At 37.4% G+C, this 14,563-nt stretch overlaps 3 protein-coding genes across 3 annotated transcripts; 1 reads left to right on the forward strand and 2 right to left on the reverse strand.

Moving 5' to 3' along the window:
* Positions 1-1,454: 1,454 nt before the first annotated feature.
* Positions 1,455-3,316, reverse strand: LOC111810487 (monodehydroascorbate reductase, seedling isozyme-like). The gene has a single exon (XM_023697194.1). The coding sequence runs from the start codon at positions 3,259-3,261 to the stop codon at positions 1,582-1,584; it is 1,680 nt and encodes a 559-aa protein (XP_023552962.1). The 5' UTR covers positions 3,262-3,316; the 3' UTR covers positions 1,455-1,581.
* A 1,363-nt stretch (positions 3,317-4,679) lies between these two features.
* LOC111810314 lies at positions 4,680-6,513 on the forward strand. The gene is made up of 2 exons (XM_023697010.1): positions 4,680-5,434; positions 5,885-6,513. Exons 1-2 carry the CDS (start codon positions 4,783-4,785, stop codon positions 6,280-6,282), a joined length of 1,050 nt encoding a protein of 349 aa, XP_023552778.1. The 5' UTR covers positions 4,680-4,782; the 3' UTR covers positions 6,283-6,513.
* Positions 6,514-7,528: 1,015 nt separating this feature from the next.
* Positions 7,529-12,080, reverse strand: LOC111810864 (cytochrome c-type biogenesis ccda-like chloroplastic protein). Its single transcript, XM_023697676.1, has 12 exons — positions 11,835-12,080; positions 11,544-11,681; positions 11,295-11,350; positions 10,606-10,736; positions 10,430-10,515; positions 10,312-10,343; positions 9,190-9,351; positions 8,963-9,035; positions 8,781-8,881; positions 7,981-8,073; positions 7,801-7,847; positions 7,529-7,706 (listed from the first exon to the last, which is right to left on the reverse strand). Exons 1-12 carry the CDS (start codon positions 11,920-11,922, stop codon positions 7,634-7,636), a joined length of 1,080 nt encoding a protein of 359 aa, XP_023553444.1. The 5' UTR covers positions 11,923-12,080; the 3' UTR covers positions 7,529-7,633.
* Between the last annotated feature and the right edge of the window lie 2,483 nt (positions 12,081-14,563).

The following is a 14,563-nucleotide window of genomic DNA, read 5'->3' on the forward strand; positions in this document are numbered from 1 at the left end:
AGCAACCTCCAAAATGGAGATGGAGAATGAATGGGATGCAGAGCTACTATGTATCTTAGAACAAGATGAGCTAGCACTCATGACAATGATGGGAGAGCATAACGATTATGAGAATGACTTGATCGTTGATCCAGGATACTCAATGCACATGACTGTCAATCCAGGTGGTGTGTAGAAGCATGGTGGCCCTAAAAAAAGAAAGTCTTATCAAACTCGAACAACATTAGAGAAATTCTACCACAAAAGACTAGGAGATGTCAAAGTCATCTTTTGCTAGAGGATTTATAAAATAAAGCGTACCCTGGGATGGGTATGTCGAGAGATAAAAGGCTTAATATGTAGCTTGAGGATTCTCTCAATAATATAGAGTAGACTATGATGAAACGTTTAGTTCAGTGGCTAAGATCACTATCGTATGGGTCTTGCTAGCGCTTGTCATAAGTAAAAATTGGAAATTATGGCAAATGGATGTGAAAAATGTTTTCTTGCATGAAGAGCTGGCCCAAAAGATTTACATGAACCAACCAAAGGGCTTTAAGAATGTAGTTGGTATCATAAGTCGGTACATGCAAAGTCCAAAAAAAACCTCATTTGGATGCGGCTCGACGGATCTTGAGATATGTCAAAGGTATAATCAATTATGACTTTTTTTGTACAANTTGGGTATTATGATACTGACTATGGAGACCACGATACCCACAGATCAACGACTGGGTATGTGTTTAAGCTCGGTTCAAGAACAATTCCTTAGTACAGCAAAAGACAACCAACAATATCATTGTCAACTATAGAAATAAAGTACAAAACATCGACGGGAGCAACTCAAGAAAGTACGTGGTTAAAACTCTTAAAAGAGTATTTGCACGAGAAAGTTAACTTTCTGGTACCACTCCATTGCACCAACTAGTCTACAGTTCACCTAATAGAAAATCTTGAAGGAAGAAAATGTATGACCAAGTGGCAAACTTGCCAATATGAAGGCTTTTACTATCAATTCAACATGGTGCGGTGAATAAGGACATTGTTAAAAAATCATCACTAGCGTGATAAGGTCAAACTTAAAAATTATACTAGCACCTTGTCTATATACTTTAGAACAAAGAAAATAACTAAATATTTTAAGAAAATGATTAAGATATTTTAGGAATAAATTGTCTAACATCTCCTATGAATACCCTCCACTCTACTCAGTCCCAAGCACAGTAGAATATAGTAGTTTCTACAAAATGTCATATAACCTCCTCTTGATTGGTCTTAACCAAGAATGTGTGTTCCTCCAAAAGAGTTGTGTTCAATAGATCACTCATCACATAATTGTTCCAAGCAGAACACCCTTAATTTTGAATTTCCTAAGGTTTAGCTACCGAAAAAAAAAAGGTACACTATCAGTATAGATAGTAACTTTCAATTCTTTTGAATCTTTCTTAGCCATCCTATTTTCAGTATCACTCTTATTCATATATGGTCTCCGTTTGTTTATGCACTCGTCGGTCTCCATTTATCATATAAAATCAATAGCAAATATTTGCAAATACAAGTGCAGGCTTGCAGTTATGATCTTGCATGAGAGATGTCTATAGTTTAGACAACATATGTTTTCTCGAAATCCTGAAGTTCGAAAGCAAAAGAAACACCTTTGTCTTTCAATTCTTGTAAATCCTCAACCATATGCTGATGCCATACCAAATTCTCAATGGCCTTGTTTTCTTCATCACTCCCTCCCTCTAAGAAACCTCCCATTATTCTCCCATCTTTGATCCAATAACACCCAAACTTCGGCTTCTTCGCTCTCGGATTTCTATTTCCAAACACCACGGTGGCATCTCCGACGTTGTCTCCGTAAAACCGCCACGACAGATCAAAAACACGCGAGTAAAAATAGGGTACATAATCATATTCTTCAACAACCTCCCCCTTTGCCATGATACCCTCCACAACTTTCATAGCTGATTTTCTTGCATGATCAACATGTTCAACTCTCCTCATCTCATTATAAATCTTCATCGGAAACCAAGCCACGTCCCCGATCGCATACACGTCGTCGATACTCGTTTTAAACAACCCATCCGTCTTAATCCCTCCTCTACTCATCTCAATCTGTCCTTGGAACAACCTTGTACAAGGTCTTGCACCAACCCCAACTACAACAAAGTCAGCTTCTAACTCCCTCCCATTTTTTAGCTTCACCTTCTTTACCTCACCGCTCGAATCGGCTTCGAGCTCGATCACAGACGTCTCGTTTATGAGATTAATCCCTCTTGACGTGTAGTATTGCTCGTAGAATTCGGCGATCTCTTTCGTAAATAGTCGGGACATGAGCCATGGATCATTATACACCATTGTGACACTCAAATTGTTGAGTTTTAAAGCTGCGCCAACTTCAAGTCCAATGTATCCACCTCCAACAACTACAACTTTCCCATTTTTTTTAACTCTAATTTCTTCAATAATTTTATCAGCATCTTTAACATCTCTCAAATACAAAACATTCTTGGCTTGATCATCTCCTTTTACACCAAAATCACTCAATTTTTTAACCCTTGATCCTGTTGCAATGATCAAAGCTCCAAACTTTAAAATTCTACCATTTTCACTTCTCAAAGCTTTGGAATTAAGCGTTGCTTCCACAATCTTTGTGTTGAGTATCAATTCTATCCCTTTCTCCTCATACCAATTAGGATCCAATCTCTCCCCTCCACTCCCAACACAAACATGAAACTCCGGCAGCCTCGCCGCATTCGTCGGAAATAGATATCCCTTGCTGAGCGCGGGACGTTCGTATGGCGCTACCGACTCCTCCGAAACGATGACGAGCTGCCCCGGCTTCACGCCTTGTTTAACGAACTCCCTTGCGGCATATCCTGCTGCCACTCCTCCTCCAAGAATCAAGTACTTGAAGAACTTGGGGAGGTAGTAATTACCTTCTTCAAGTAGCTGTTTTGCCTCGTTCATCTTGTTTACAACATGCCTTCCATAGAGATAAACAGGAACTGTACTGAAAAGGTTCCATTTTTGGATTGATCTTTCGATGTGTTCTACTTGGTCTATCAATGCCTCTACTTTCTCCTCCCATTCGTCGCTTCCTTCCCAACTCGAACTTCGATCGAGTTCTTCTAATTGGGTCACTAGATTCCTTGATGTTTTTTGTAGGACGGCCAAGTTTTCTTCAAAATTTGTGTAAATCTTCCATTTTTTGTTGATTCTATCCCATATGAACGACCCCATATTGCTCTTTCCTGCACGGTACGATCTATTAGACATAAAATTGAATATCAGAAGAAACAGTACCTGGACTGTATCCGAGTTGAAGATATGAATATAGAGTGAAAAGATATCAATGGATGATATAACCGACATTGTCTATATTTATAAGACAAAAAAATGACACACAAATGAAAGATCAAGAAAGGTATCGGAATGAACTGTAAAGAAGCAAAGAATTGTTTCAAGAATTAGCCAACAATTAAGATACATTGGCTTTTTTTTCTTTTTTCTTTTTTTTCATGTATTATTATTATAATTAGTGTTGCATCCAAACATATTATCATTCATTTCTTATATTATTTCATATAACTTTTCATGATTTAACCCTTTTATTTGATATGTTAATTTGATTTTCATTTAGTTTCGTCCTACGATCCTAAATCACCCCTGAAATGGATCGTCGTTGATAGAAGGACCATCGTTATTCACTAGTACGATTTAGGGTTTTGGGTTTCATTGCCAGTGTGACCTTACTTGCTTGAGAAGAAAATGAAGGAGGATTGAGAAAGGCTCGTTGTGTGGTTGCTAGTTCCATGAGAGGGCGAGGGAGCAATCCATTTGGACAAGGTTCGATACATGTGACATACATAAATGCATGAGATCTCATGTCCCTGAGTGAAGAGGTTCTATACCCAAATCAAATCCGAATCATTCTACCAATAATTATCATCATGACTTTCATCTTGCATCATCATATAATCTAAAATACGGCTTTACATGGCAAATGGCAAAACATAGCATGACTGTCAGTGGAGAATATATACGGTGTCGTTTTGCTATTACGGCATATTCGTTTTGTAAATTTAAATTTCTCTCTCTATATCTGTTGGTACAAATGAAGGGAAGTCGGTTGGCTGGAGCGGGTGGATTGGCACGTGGGATACAACAGTGGATCCACCGCCCAATGGATCCGGGTCTCCGCTTTCAACGGTCTTATTTTTCGTTAAATATAGCCGTTGGAAACTGGCCACCTTTTCAAATATTTAAATCATCCACCCCTGTCCTTTCCTTCCCCACTGCAAACACTCTCGCCATGTGTTATTACATATATACCCCTTCAAATTAACTACTACTTCTATCTTATATAATTCAACTCATATTTTCTTTTTTAGATTATTTAATATCATTAATTATAAGATTTAATGTAATATCCTATAACTAATTGTCAAAAAAACTAGTGAGAGTTCTTTTATTATTAATTTTTAAAATTTTTAAATTGTGAAAATAATTTATTTTTCTTTTAAACAATCAATATTATTTTTTATCATTAAAAATACTATTTAATATTTAATAGTTGTAAATAAATAAAACAAAACACTATTTAATATTTAATAATAATAATAAAAAAAAATGGAAAAATATATGGAGGAGGTCAGTATATATAAAAGGGCTATTTGCATAAAAGCCTGGTGCCTTTCAACCAACCATTTCTCTCTGTTCCGCGCCCCACCGCCAAGAATCTCAGGTAAACCAGATCAATCGCGAAGGTAAGATTCTAAGCCTCACCGGAAAATCGCCATGTCGATTCTCTCCTCTAACTCCAGCTACCAGTGGATCCTCTCTCTCAAGATCCTCTTAGTTTCCACCGGAGTTTTGTCCATGGCCGTCTTTCTGAAGCTCTCTGTTCCAGTGGTGTCCGATTTCATCGTCTCTGAAATCCCTTCCATCTGGACCTGCTTTCTCTCCTGGTTAACACCTCCTTATCTCTACTTGCTTATTAATTGCATAATCATCAGTATTGTTGCCTCTTCTAAGTTCCAGCCTAAGCTGGAGGATGATGCTTCCGTACCGCCGATTCCTCAGACGATCGCTCCATTTCCGGTTGCTAAGATCTCCTCGGCGTATGCTGTGTGTGGCGGTAGCGAAATTTTTAATGGATACAGTTACAACGCGATTCCGAACGTGGCGACGAACGTTTCGGACCTTCAAATCGAAGAATCGAACGGCGTGTACGGACGGATGAAGGTAGAATCTAGGGTTTCTGAAATGGAGAAGAAAGGGGAGAATGATTCTTTGTTTAAAACTTCTGATGAGAGTGGTGTATCGAGCCCGATTACCAACGCTCTGCAGAGGAAAGATTCCATCGGACTTATGTTTTCAAATGAGAACGAGAGACCGCCGGTTTCTTCAAGAATCGGCCAACGGAAACTCGTGAAAGCTAGTCCTGAAGGTTCGATCTCTTTCTCTCTGCTTTTTTTAGTACATCAATATGGTTTCTGCTATAGCTGGTTAGTAAAATCACTGCTCATTTCGCCATTCCAATAGATTTTAGTGAATGTAAGAATTAGATGACTGAAATTTCTCTGTAATGAAAACCCCGGCGGTTTCAGACTATCGTGCCGGAGAAGATCGCCGGATCCAGTCCGTAACACAATGAACCAAACGAAACCGATTTTCTTTTCTTTTCTGGTAAATTTTTATTTTGAAAAAGCTGTCAGAAACACTGAGCCTTACGATGGAAGGTCACGCATCTGATTAATCTCAGTGCCGTTAAATGGCTGTAACCAACGGGCCAAGTTCCATTTATAATACCGAAACTACCCTTCAAATGGATTATAATTCGAAAGTGGCAAAAAGAGTAATTAAAGTGAAGTTTGCGTGTGTTTTGTTGGCCGTGCAGGAAAGCCGTTGGGAGTTTCAAAACCGAAGCGGCAGGAGACATTGGAGAGCACGTGGAGAACAATAACGGAAAGAAGGTCGATGCCGCTAACGAGGCACTTGAGAAAGTCGGACACGTGGGAGTCACACGGGCGAAGAGGCGCCGCTCTAGTGGACCCGGCGACGCCGCCATCGAAGGTGATGAAGAAGTCGGGGACGTTCAACGAACGGAGCAGCGGCGGTTCGCCGAGTCCGTCGCCCGGAAGCTCGGGGAGGGTGAAGAGAGAACCGTCGCTGACTCAGGACGAGTTGAACCGCCGAGTTGAGGCCTTTATCAAGAAGTTCAACGACGAGATGAGGTTGCAGAGACAGGAATCGTTCAAGCAGTACGAGGAGATGGTGGGCCATGGAGCCCACTAGTTTTTTAATGAAACTTTTGGGCCTAGAAAGTTTGTTCTGGGCCTTTCTCAACGAAGAACACAAAAGAAAAAAAAAAAAAAAAAACATAAAAAAAATGGCACCTTTTAATTTGTTTGTGGAGGAAATTTTATCATTTCCTTTGTCTTTATTTTCTTATTTATTTTCCAATTTATAAATAGAGAGATATTATTAGATAAGGAATTAAGGATAGTAGTGGATTTTATTTTCTGTTTGTGGGGTGAGGTTTATATTAAAGATTTAAAGTTTTTTTTTTTTTTCTTTTAAACATTTTGTTATTAAATTAATAAAAATATTTCTTAAAACTAAGTTTGGAATAAAAATTGTTAATACTTTTATTTCAAATATATAATTTTTAAAAGTTTTTATCACTTTCATTTTAAAAAATAACTTTATAAAACTGGTTATATGATGTTTCAAAAACATTTATTATAAATTTATAGTCGACATTTATTTATATTAGCGACCATAAAAAATCGATATATGGGTTTTCCCTTTCGTGTTTCTCCTCAAGGCTTTAAAATGCACTAGGGAAGGTTTCCACACCTCCCTTTAAAACGCGTCTGCAAGGGAAGGTTTCCACACCTCCTTTTAAAAAGCGTCCACAGGGGAAGGTTTCCACACCTCCCTTTAAAACGCGTCTGCAGGGAAGGTTTCCACACCTCCTTTTAAAACGCGTCTGCAAGAGAAGGTTTCCACACCTCCCTTTAAAACGCGCACTAGGGAAGGTTTCCACACCTCCCTTTCCTGCTTCCCCTTAAAGCTTTAAAACGCGTCTGCTAAGGAAGGTTTCCACACCTCCCTTTCGTGCTTCCCCTCAAGGTTTTAAAATGCATCTACTAAAAGAAGGTTTCCACACCCTTATAAATGGTGGATTGTTCTACTCCCCAACCAATGTAGGACATCACAATCCAAATATATATATAAAAGTTGAAAATATTGATATTAATTTTAAAAATTCATGAATATTTTTTTAAATAGGGTAGAATGTCATTTTTTAACTTTTTCAAAAAAAATTATATATATTAGTGAAACTTTTAAAAATTTGAAAGCATTTTAAAAACTAAATACCAACAATTTTGGTCTAAAATTAACGTAAGAGTATTTTTTAAAACTTTTATGAAATTATAAGGGTATTATTGAAACTTTTAAATCGTTTGATTAAGATGAAGCGTAGAGTATAGATAATTTCATCGTCAACATGCAACGTTATTTCAAAAATAACGCCTTACACTAAATGGGTAATAGAGATGATTATGATTGAAGGTTGAATAAACATTTACAGAGGGTTGAGCTTATCCACATCAAATTGAAGAACTGGAAATAATCTGTTCTACATTGCCATGGTGACTGGAAATAATCTGTCCAAGAAACTATAAACACCTCCCCCCAACAGTAATGCTCCACTGCAAGCATCAACAACAAATACAACCACCACCACCGATCAACAATTCATCTGTTCATCTTATTCATGTGAAGTATGAGTTTAAAAGGAATTACCTTATAGGATTAATCCATGATGAGAACTTGCGGAATGACAGAAGGCTCTGCACTCATGTAACCACTCGTTTAGGACAAAAAATCAATCCAAAATGAATAATTAGAGCATCAAAAAATAACCCAATGGGGCTCAGCTGATACTCTTCTGATTCTCATTCCTATTATATATAACCATGTTACCTGCAATGCTCCAGCGAATGAGGCAGCAAGAAGTAACGGCACGACATACCCCGTTGTGTACGTCAAGAGGAGGCTTCCACCGACGATGGGATCCTGTTATAAAGAGAGTACTCACTAACAGGAATGCTAAAAAGGAAAGGATTAATATTGTTAGACGAACACGACTCTCCACAATGGTATGATACTTTGAGCATAAGCTCTCGTGGCTTTGCTTTGGCCTTCCCCAAAAGGCTTCATACCAATGGAGAGAGTATTCTCTGTTTATAAACCCATGATCATTCTCTAAATTAGCCGATGTGGGACTTTCATCATCCAATACCTCCCCTCGAACAAAGCACGCCTCCCCTTAACCGAGCCTCGACTCCTTTGGAGTCTTGGTCATTTTTTACTGCGTTCGAGGAGGCTTGACTCATTTTTCTTTTTGGAGTCCTTTGTTCGACATTTGAGGATTTACCAATCTATTGGCACGACTAAGTTTAGGGCATGACTCTGATACCATGTTAAACAAACACGACTCTCCACAATAGTATGATATTGTCCACTTTGAACATAAGCTCTCATGGCTTTGCTTTGGGCTTCCCCAAAAGACCTCATACCAATGGAGAGAGTATTCTTTGTTTCTAAACCCAGGATCATTACCTAAATTAGCCGACGTGGGACTTTCATCATCCAACAAATATAACCTTCTTACGCTCTCGTGTATAATATGGTAGAAACTATGATATGAAATAAAAAACGACAACAGGTCGATATCATATTAAGATCGAAGTCATATCAGTATAAGAAACGATTTAAGGCACCTTGGATGTAGCTACATATCCAAGTAAAGTAGCCAGCACAGGAGTACTGCAAGGAGATGCTGCTAAAGCAAACGTTAGCCCAGCCAGATATGCTTGCACGCCTAACACATCAAATTTAAAGGCTTGTTAGAGCATTCAAATGAGTAAGCAAGTGGTCAACAAGTAATGAAGGTGCCAGTTACTTGATGGAAAGTTGGCAGCAGCAGAACGGGGATCGAAATTGTCGAAGAATGAGGGTAGTTGCAACTCAATTATCTGTGCAATTCGTGATCAATTATACAACAAATCCATCAAAAGATTCGCAGAGTAATATTTACATATAAGTGAAACTGATATCTATTTATAATGAGACAAAGAATTAGTATACAAAATTCGTAGTTGATACAGAAAATCAAGGTTTGATGAGTACCTCCAGGAGGTTTAGGCCCATAATAACAGCTAAGCCTGAAGCAGCTAATGGTAAACCTTGGCCAATCTGTCCATATGCCTTTCCAGCAAAGGAAGCTGCTATGCCTAACAGTGCTAGGGTCGTAGCAAGTCCTAATGCAAAAGCAACAGAGTTTCCAACAACCTGAAAATAAGAAGAGACCAATTCAAATTCCAATTAACTGTCTGTCTCAACGCACGACCGTCAGCACGTATTTTTTACAATTTCCACGGAAACTATCTCACCTAAACATGCATATTCATCCCAAGCATCAGATCAGACGGATTTCAATAGAAATGCTCTCAAGTTCAAAGTAGAGGAAGAACTATGAAGACTCTGGCATCATAGAACCATTGAATAGTTTCTTTCTAGTCCTGGTTCATTACTATTATTTTTCTGTAACCATGTTGTTGAAGGCTACTAGCTCCTTACAATATATATACTCATGACCGACGCCACTAACCCCGCAAAGGATACGTCTACCCAAAGCCCAAATTCATAGACAATATGGGTTTTAAATTACTAAAGACCCATTTGATAACCATTTGGTTTTTCTTGTTTATTTAAAATTAAACTTATAAGCACTAATTGTGAGATCCCACATCGGTTGAAGAGGGGAATGGATCATTCTTTATAAGGGTGTGGAAACCTCTCTCTAGTAAACGCGTTTTAAAAACCTTGAGGGGAAGCCCGAAAGGAAAAGCCCAAAGAAGACAATATCTGCTAGCAGTGGGCTTGGGCTGTAAAACTAACTCTACCTATAAGTTTATTTGTTTTGTTATTCACTTTTGACCAATGTTTTCAAAAACTAAGTCAAGTTTTGAAAATGAGAAGAAAAACTGTGATAAAAAACTTGTTTTCGTTTTAAAAATTTGACTATGAATTCAAGTGTTTCTTTAAGAAAGGTGGAAAACATGTTATGGGAAGACAAAACAAAATCGTTATCAAACTGGGCCTAAGTTTTTAGCCTCAAAGGCTGAGCCTAGGACCTTGAATGTATTGCCAAACATCCGGAGCTTAATTAATTAAAACATTTCTACAATTTGATACTACGTCAAACAGAGCAAGAGGAGAAAACCGAAACTCGCTTAGAAAATAATTTACCTCTGCTCTGCTCTTCCCTGATCCAAATGCTCCTACAAAGTTCCATTGGATCACCACATTAACACGAGACACCAAATAACATCCCGAAATTTCGAAAACGAGTGTACAAAATGCTTACCTATGTAACCAAGTGTCAAAGGCAAAACACTCAGCGTACAAGGGGAAAGGCTGGTTACAAACCCTGCTCCAAAAATTACTGCCAAACTGTATATAGGAATAGAAAAGAGCCGTTTACTATCAAATTCAAATCATTAAAAGCCATGAAAAGTAAAGGGAAGAAAAACCAGACTGAACCTAGTAAAACTCAGAGCAGATAACTGATCCTGAACTGCAACATTAGCCTGTTGTCCAGCTGAATACAAGAAGCCTCCAATCCAATCTCCAATGCCACCATCAGCCAGTGTATAAACAGAAGCAGCTCCTTCCTGACTTGAAGGAAAATAATTCTAGTTCCTGATATAATATACAGTTATACACCAAGCAATATACGTACGCCGACTAATTTATTTACCATGATATCCAATTTATAGAGACCAACATCTCAAGCAAGCAAGCTAAGATGGCGAGTAATGCTAAAGAGCAGCCCTGTTACCAAGCTTCAGTTTCTTTTGCAGTCATAATGAAGTAACCATTCTTATATGACCAAGGGAAAATAGAAATACACATAGATTTCATCAAGATTCTAAAGGAATTGCTGAAAATATTAATCAACATCTTTAAAAATAATTAAATGAATGGATTTTAGGGAATTAAGCCTCAAAAGAATATAGAAATTGAGATCTTTGTAACGGCTCAGGTTCACCGCTGGCAGATATTATCCTCTTTGGCCTTTTCCTTTCGGGCTTCCCCTCAAGGTTTTTAAAACACATCTGCTAAGGAGAGATTTCTACACCCTTATAAAGGGTGTTTCGTGCTCCTCCCCAACCGATGTGGGATCTCACACGCTTTGGAAAACACAATATGCGAAGACTATAAACTCTTACCCACATATGCTCTAAACTTTCAGCCTTTGCTGCGTCTACTGCAAGGAAACTTGTAGCTGGAAACATAGAAATTGAAATAAAATTAAGAATATGCATAGTAAACCCAGCAGAGTTGAAACCTCAGATTGCTTAAGAATCATCCATTCATTTACTTATGAAATTGCCAATCATAGTTATGTAATGAACAAACTATAATCAAAACAGAATAATCCATATCCACACAAGACTTGGATAAGTTATTAGGATTACCAGAAACGGCATTTACAAAAGCCATGGCATGAAAATGATTGCTGCTGTTTGTACTCTCCACTAACTCATCAATATCTTTAGTTTGATCCTGAGCTGCGGATTGTCCCCCAAGAAATTTCAAAGGGGCGACATATTTACCTAAAGAAACCAGTGAGCCTCTATTAGAAAGTTGAATATACATGGTGATCAAAACATCCCCCACAGTTCAAAAGTATTCGCCACTCCCATAGGTATACAGACAGAGAAGGGAATCATTTCAACCGACAACGGCAACCAAATTAGAGGTATTACCTGGCGGCCTGCCGAGTAAAGGTTTAGAGGTTGAAATTTTGATGGAATTGATGCCGAAACCACCAGAATGGGTCATAAGGAAACCCATTTGAAAAATTGGGGAAGAACTCCGGAATTTGGAGCGGAGTTAATCGATAGTCGGATGCTCAGAAGGGTTGAAGGAAGTGGACCCTGTGGATGTGGGGGCGGGCTGTTGTGGGTGGCAGTTGCCAAAGCTTTCTTCCGCTCACAAACTCAAAGAAGAAGAAAAATAAGCAAAGCGAGAGAGTGATATTTTCGCAACCCTGGTCTACAGTCAGCCACGTCAAAACATTTTTTTTTTTTTTTTTTTTTTTTTTTTTTTTTTTTTTTTTTTNTTTTTTTTTTTTGAGTTTGGTCTATTTTTTGAATTATCCTCTTTGAATAATTAGATATGCACATGCCTCCGCATTGATATGTTTTACTTACGAACCCTTCATGTTTTTATATTTCAAGATTTTACAAATTACTTATATCATCACATCGACTTATGTATGAGTTGTCAGTTTGTAATGTATTTCTAAACGATGTCGTATTAAATTTAATTTTTCTTTATGTGCATGCGCGTTTAAAAGTTTTAAATTAAATGAGAATTTTTAAATATTCTACCTCAATAAGTAACAATCTAAGGTTCGAGTCCTGCAAAAAACGAGTCATTAGAGTCTATCTCATGCCTAAATTGAGAGCTAAAAATATAATTAATTCATTAAGAAAAGACAGTAATTACATGGATACAATTTGTCTCCGATATTCAACTAGGTCCATAAAGTCTGTGTGCGTACTAATGATAACACTAAAAGTGTAAATTTAATTTTAAAAAAATTTAAAATGTTCAAATATAATTTTTTTAAAATAATGTTCAAATAAATATTTAATGTATTTGATACAATAAATGTTAAATATAAAAGGAAAATATATTTAATTTAAAGTATTTAAATCAATATTTAACATATCAAATATAAGAAAAGCCACATTTCTATCATTCATACAATGTTTTTGCAGAATGTATTCTTGTAGTTTTGCTCTGATTTTTCAATATTTTCTCCGCCGACTGCTCGTTCTTGGATATGGCCTTTGCTTTCGCCATTGTCTTCCTAACATTCTTTGATCGCTTCATTGGTCTTCCCTTTTTCAATTTTCTGTCACAACAATGAGTAATGATCAGAGTCTGTGGCCCAAACAGGGAAAAGGTGGCTTCAAATTTCCATAACAACCAAAGTTAAACAGCAATGCATACTATCAAAACCCAAGGAATTGTCTTGTTTGGTTAGTATTAACAGATGCATACTATCCAACCATTCCCCAGGTAATTGACTGGGATTCAGCAAATTCTAGATCAAATGCCAATAATCTTTGAAAACATGGGTGGGTTTCAACCATAATCTTCAAGGCATTAACAAATTGAGCATCATACCAATTTACATGCACACGTTCATTTTCATTTGAAAAGCATCGTATTCAATACAACAGAAACCAATAGTACCATTTTACATTTTACTAATACAGGAAAGATAAACAAGTGACAATGTCACCATTCAAAGTTCAGTCAATTTGAAAGGGTTGTTTCGCTCCCGAAAACACTCTACAAGTCCCAAGATAACTGATCTTCCTCCCCTCCTTCCTACTCTCCCACTTTACCCTTTTACCCTCTCAAGTATAAACATTTACAATTGGGGGCCTAACAGTTGTCTATATTAGTAAGTTTGGTGGCTAGAAACGAATCAAAGGGGTGCATAAGATGCTTCCTACTAATGTAGTAAATGCTCTTGAAGGAAACCAAGAGTAAAGTACTCCTCAAGTATATTAAAATTATCATGGTGTTATTTTGAGAATATAAATGCATGAAAAACACTCTGGACACTCAGGTACATACACATCTAATGAGAAGAACGGCATAAAAAATAGAATTTCAATGAAAAAAGTTGAACAAGGTCATCAAGATAGACCATAGAAGGTTTTCCCTCATTTACCCTTTCCAAGACGTATTCCTCGCACTGTTTTCACTAATTATTAGCCATGTAGCTAAGCATTTAAAGTTATAAGCGACCCACCAATTATAATAATAATAATCAGTAGTAATGTGGCTACATATGAAAGGTAGCAGTATGGAATCAAAAGTTTCCTGGGAGTAATCCACTACTTTTTGTGGTAAGATGCTCAATTTACTCTAATCAGAGAAGTTATGCCCATTATAATATCACCCCTAATTTTTCAGCCTCATCCGAAAATGAACGAATTTGGGCCAATCATAACAAAGATTAGGAACTGAGAGCACACGAATTAAAAACAAAAAACAACAAAAGCGCAGAATGGAATTGGCGTTAAAGTGAAACTACGTCCCAGGCCATGAAATTAAAGAATAAACCACAATTCCCAGGTAGAAGCTTACAGATTGAGAGCGCCGGAAGCTGGTTTATGAACTGCAGACTCAGACACGTCCATCGCTATAGATTCAAGCGGAAATAAGTTAAAATTTCAAAACTACTCAAAGAAAACATATAGTATAAAAAAAAATAATAAATAAAAAGAGTTCTGAAACATCTTAAAGAGGATCAACGAAGAAATAAGGACAAGTACAAACATCTGGAGTATACAATTCTCAATCTATCTGAAAATACTATCTGCAATCCCTTCTAAAACAACTCAAACGTACCTTGAGGGAGCTCTTGAGCGGTATTTTCGGCTATGTCCATTGAAATAGCCCCACTTCG

This window comes from Cucurbita pepo, chromosome LG14, assembly GCF_002806865.2.
Source record: "Cucurbita pepo subsp. pepo cultivar mu-cu-16 chromosome LG14, ASM280686v2, whole genome shotgun sequence".
NCBI classification, from domain to species: Eukaryota; Viridiplantae; Streptophyta; class Magnoliopsida; order Cucurbitales; family Cucurbitaceae; genus Cucurbita; species Cucurbita pepo.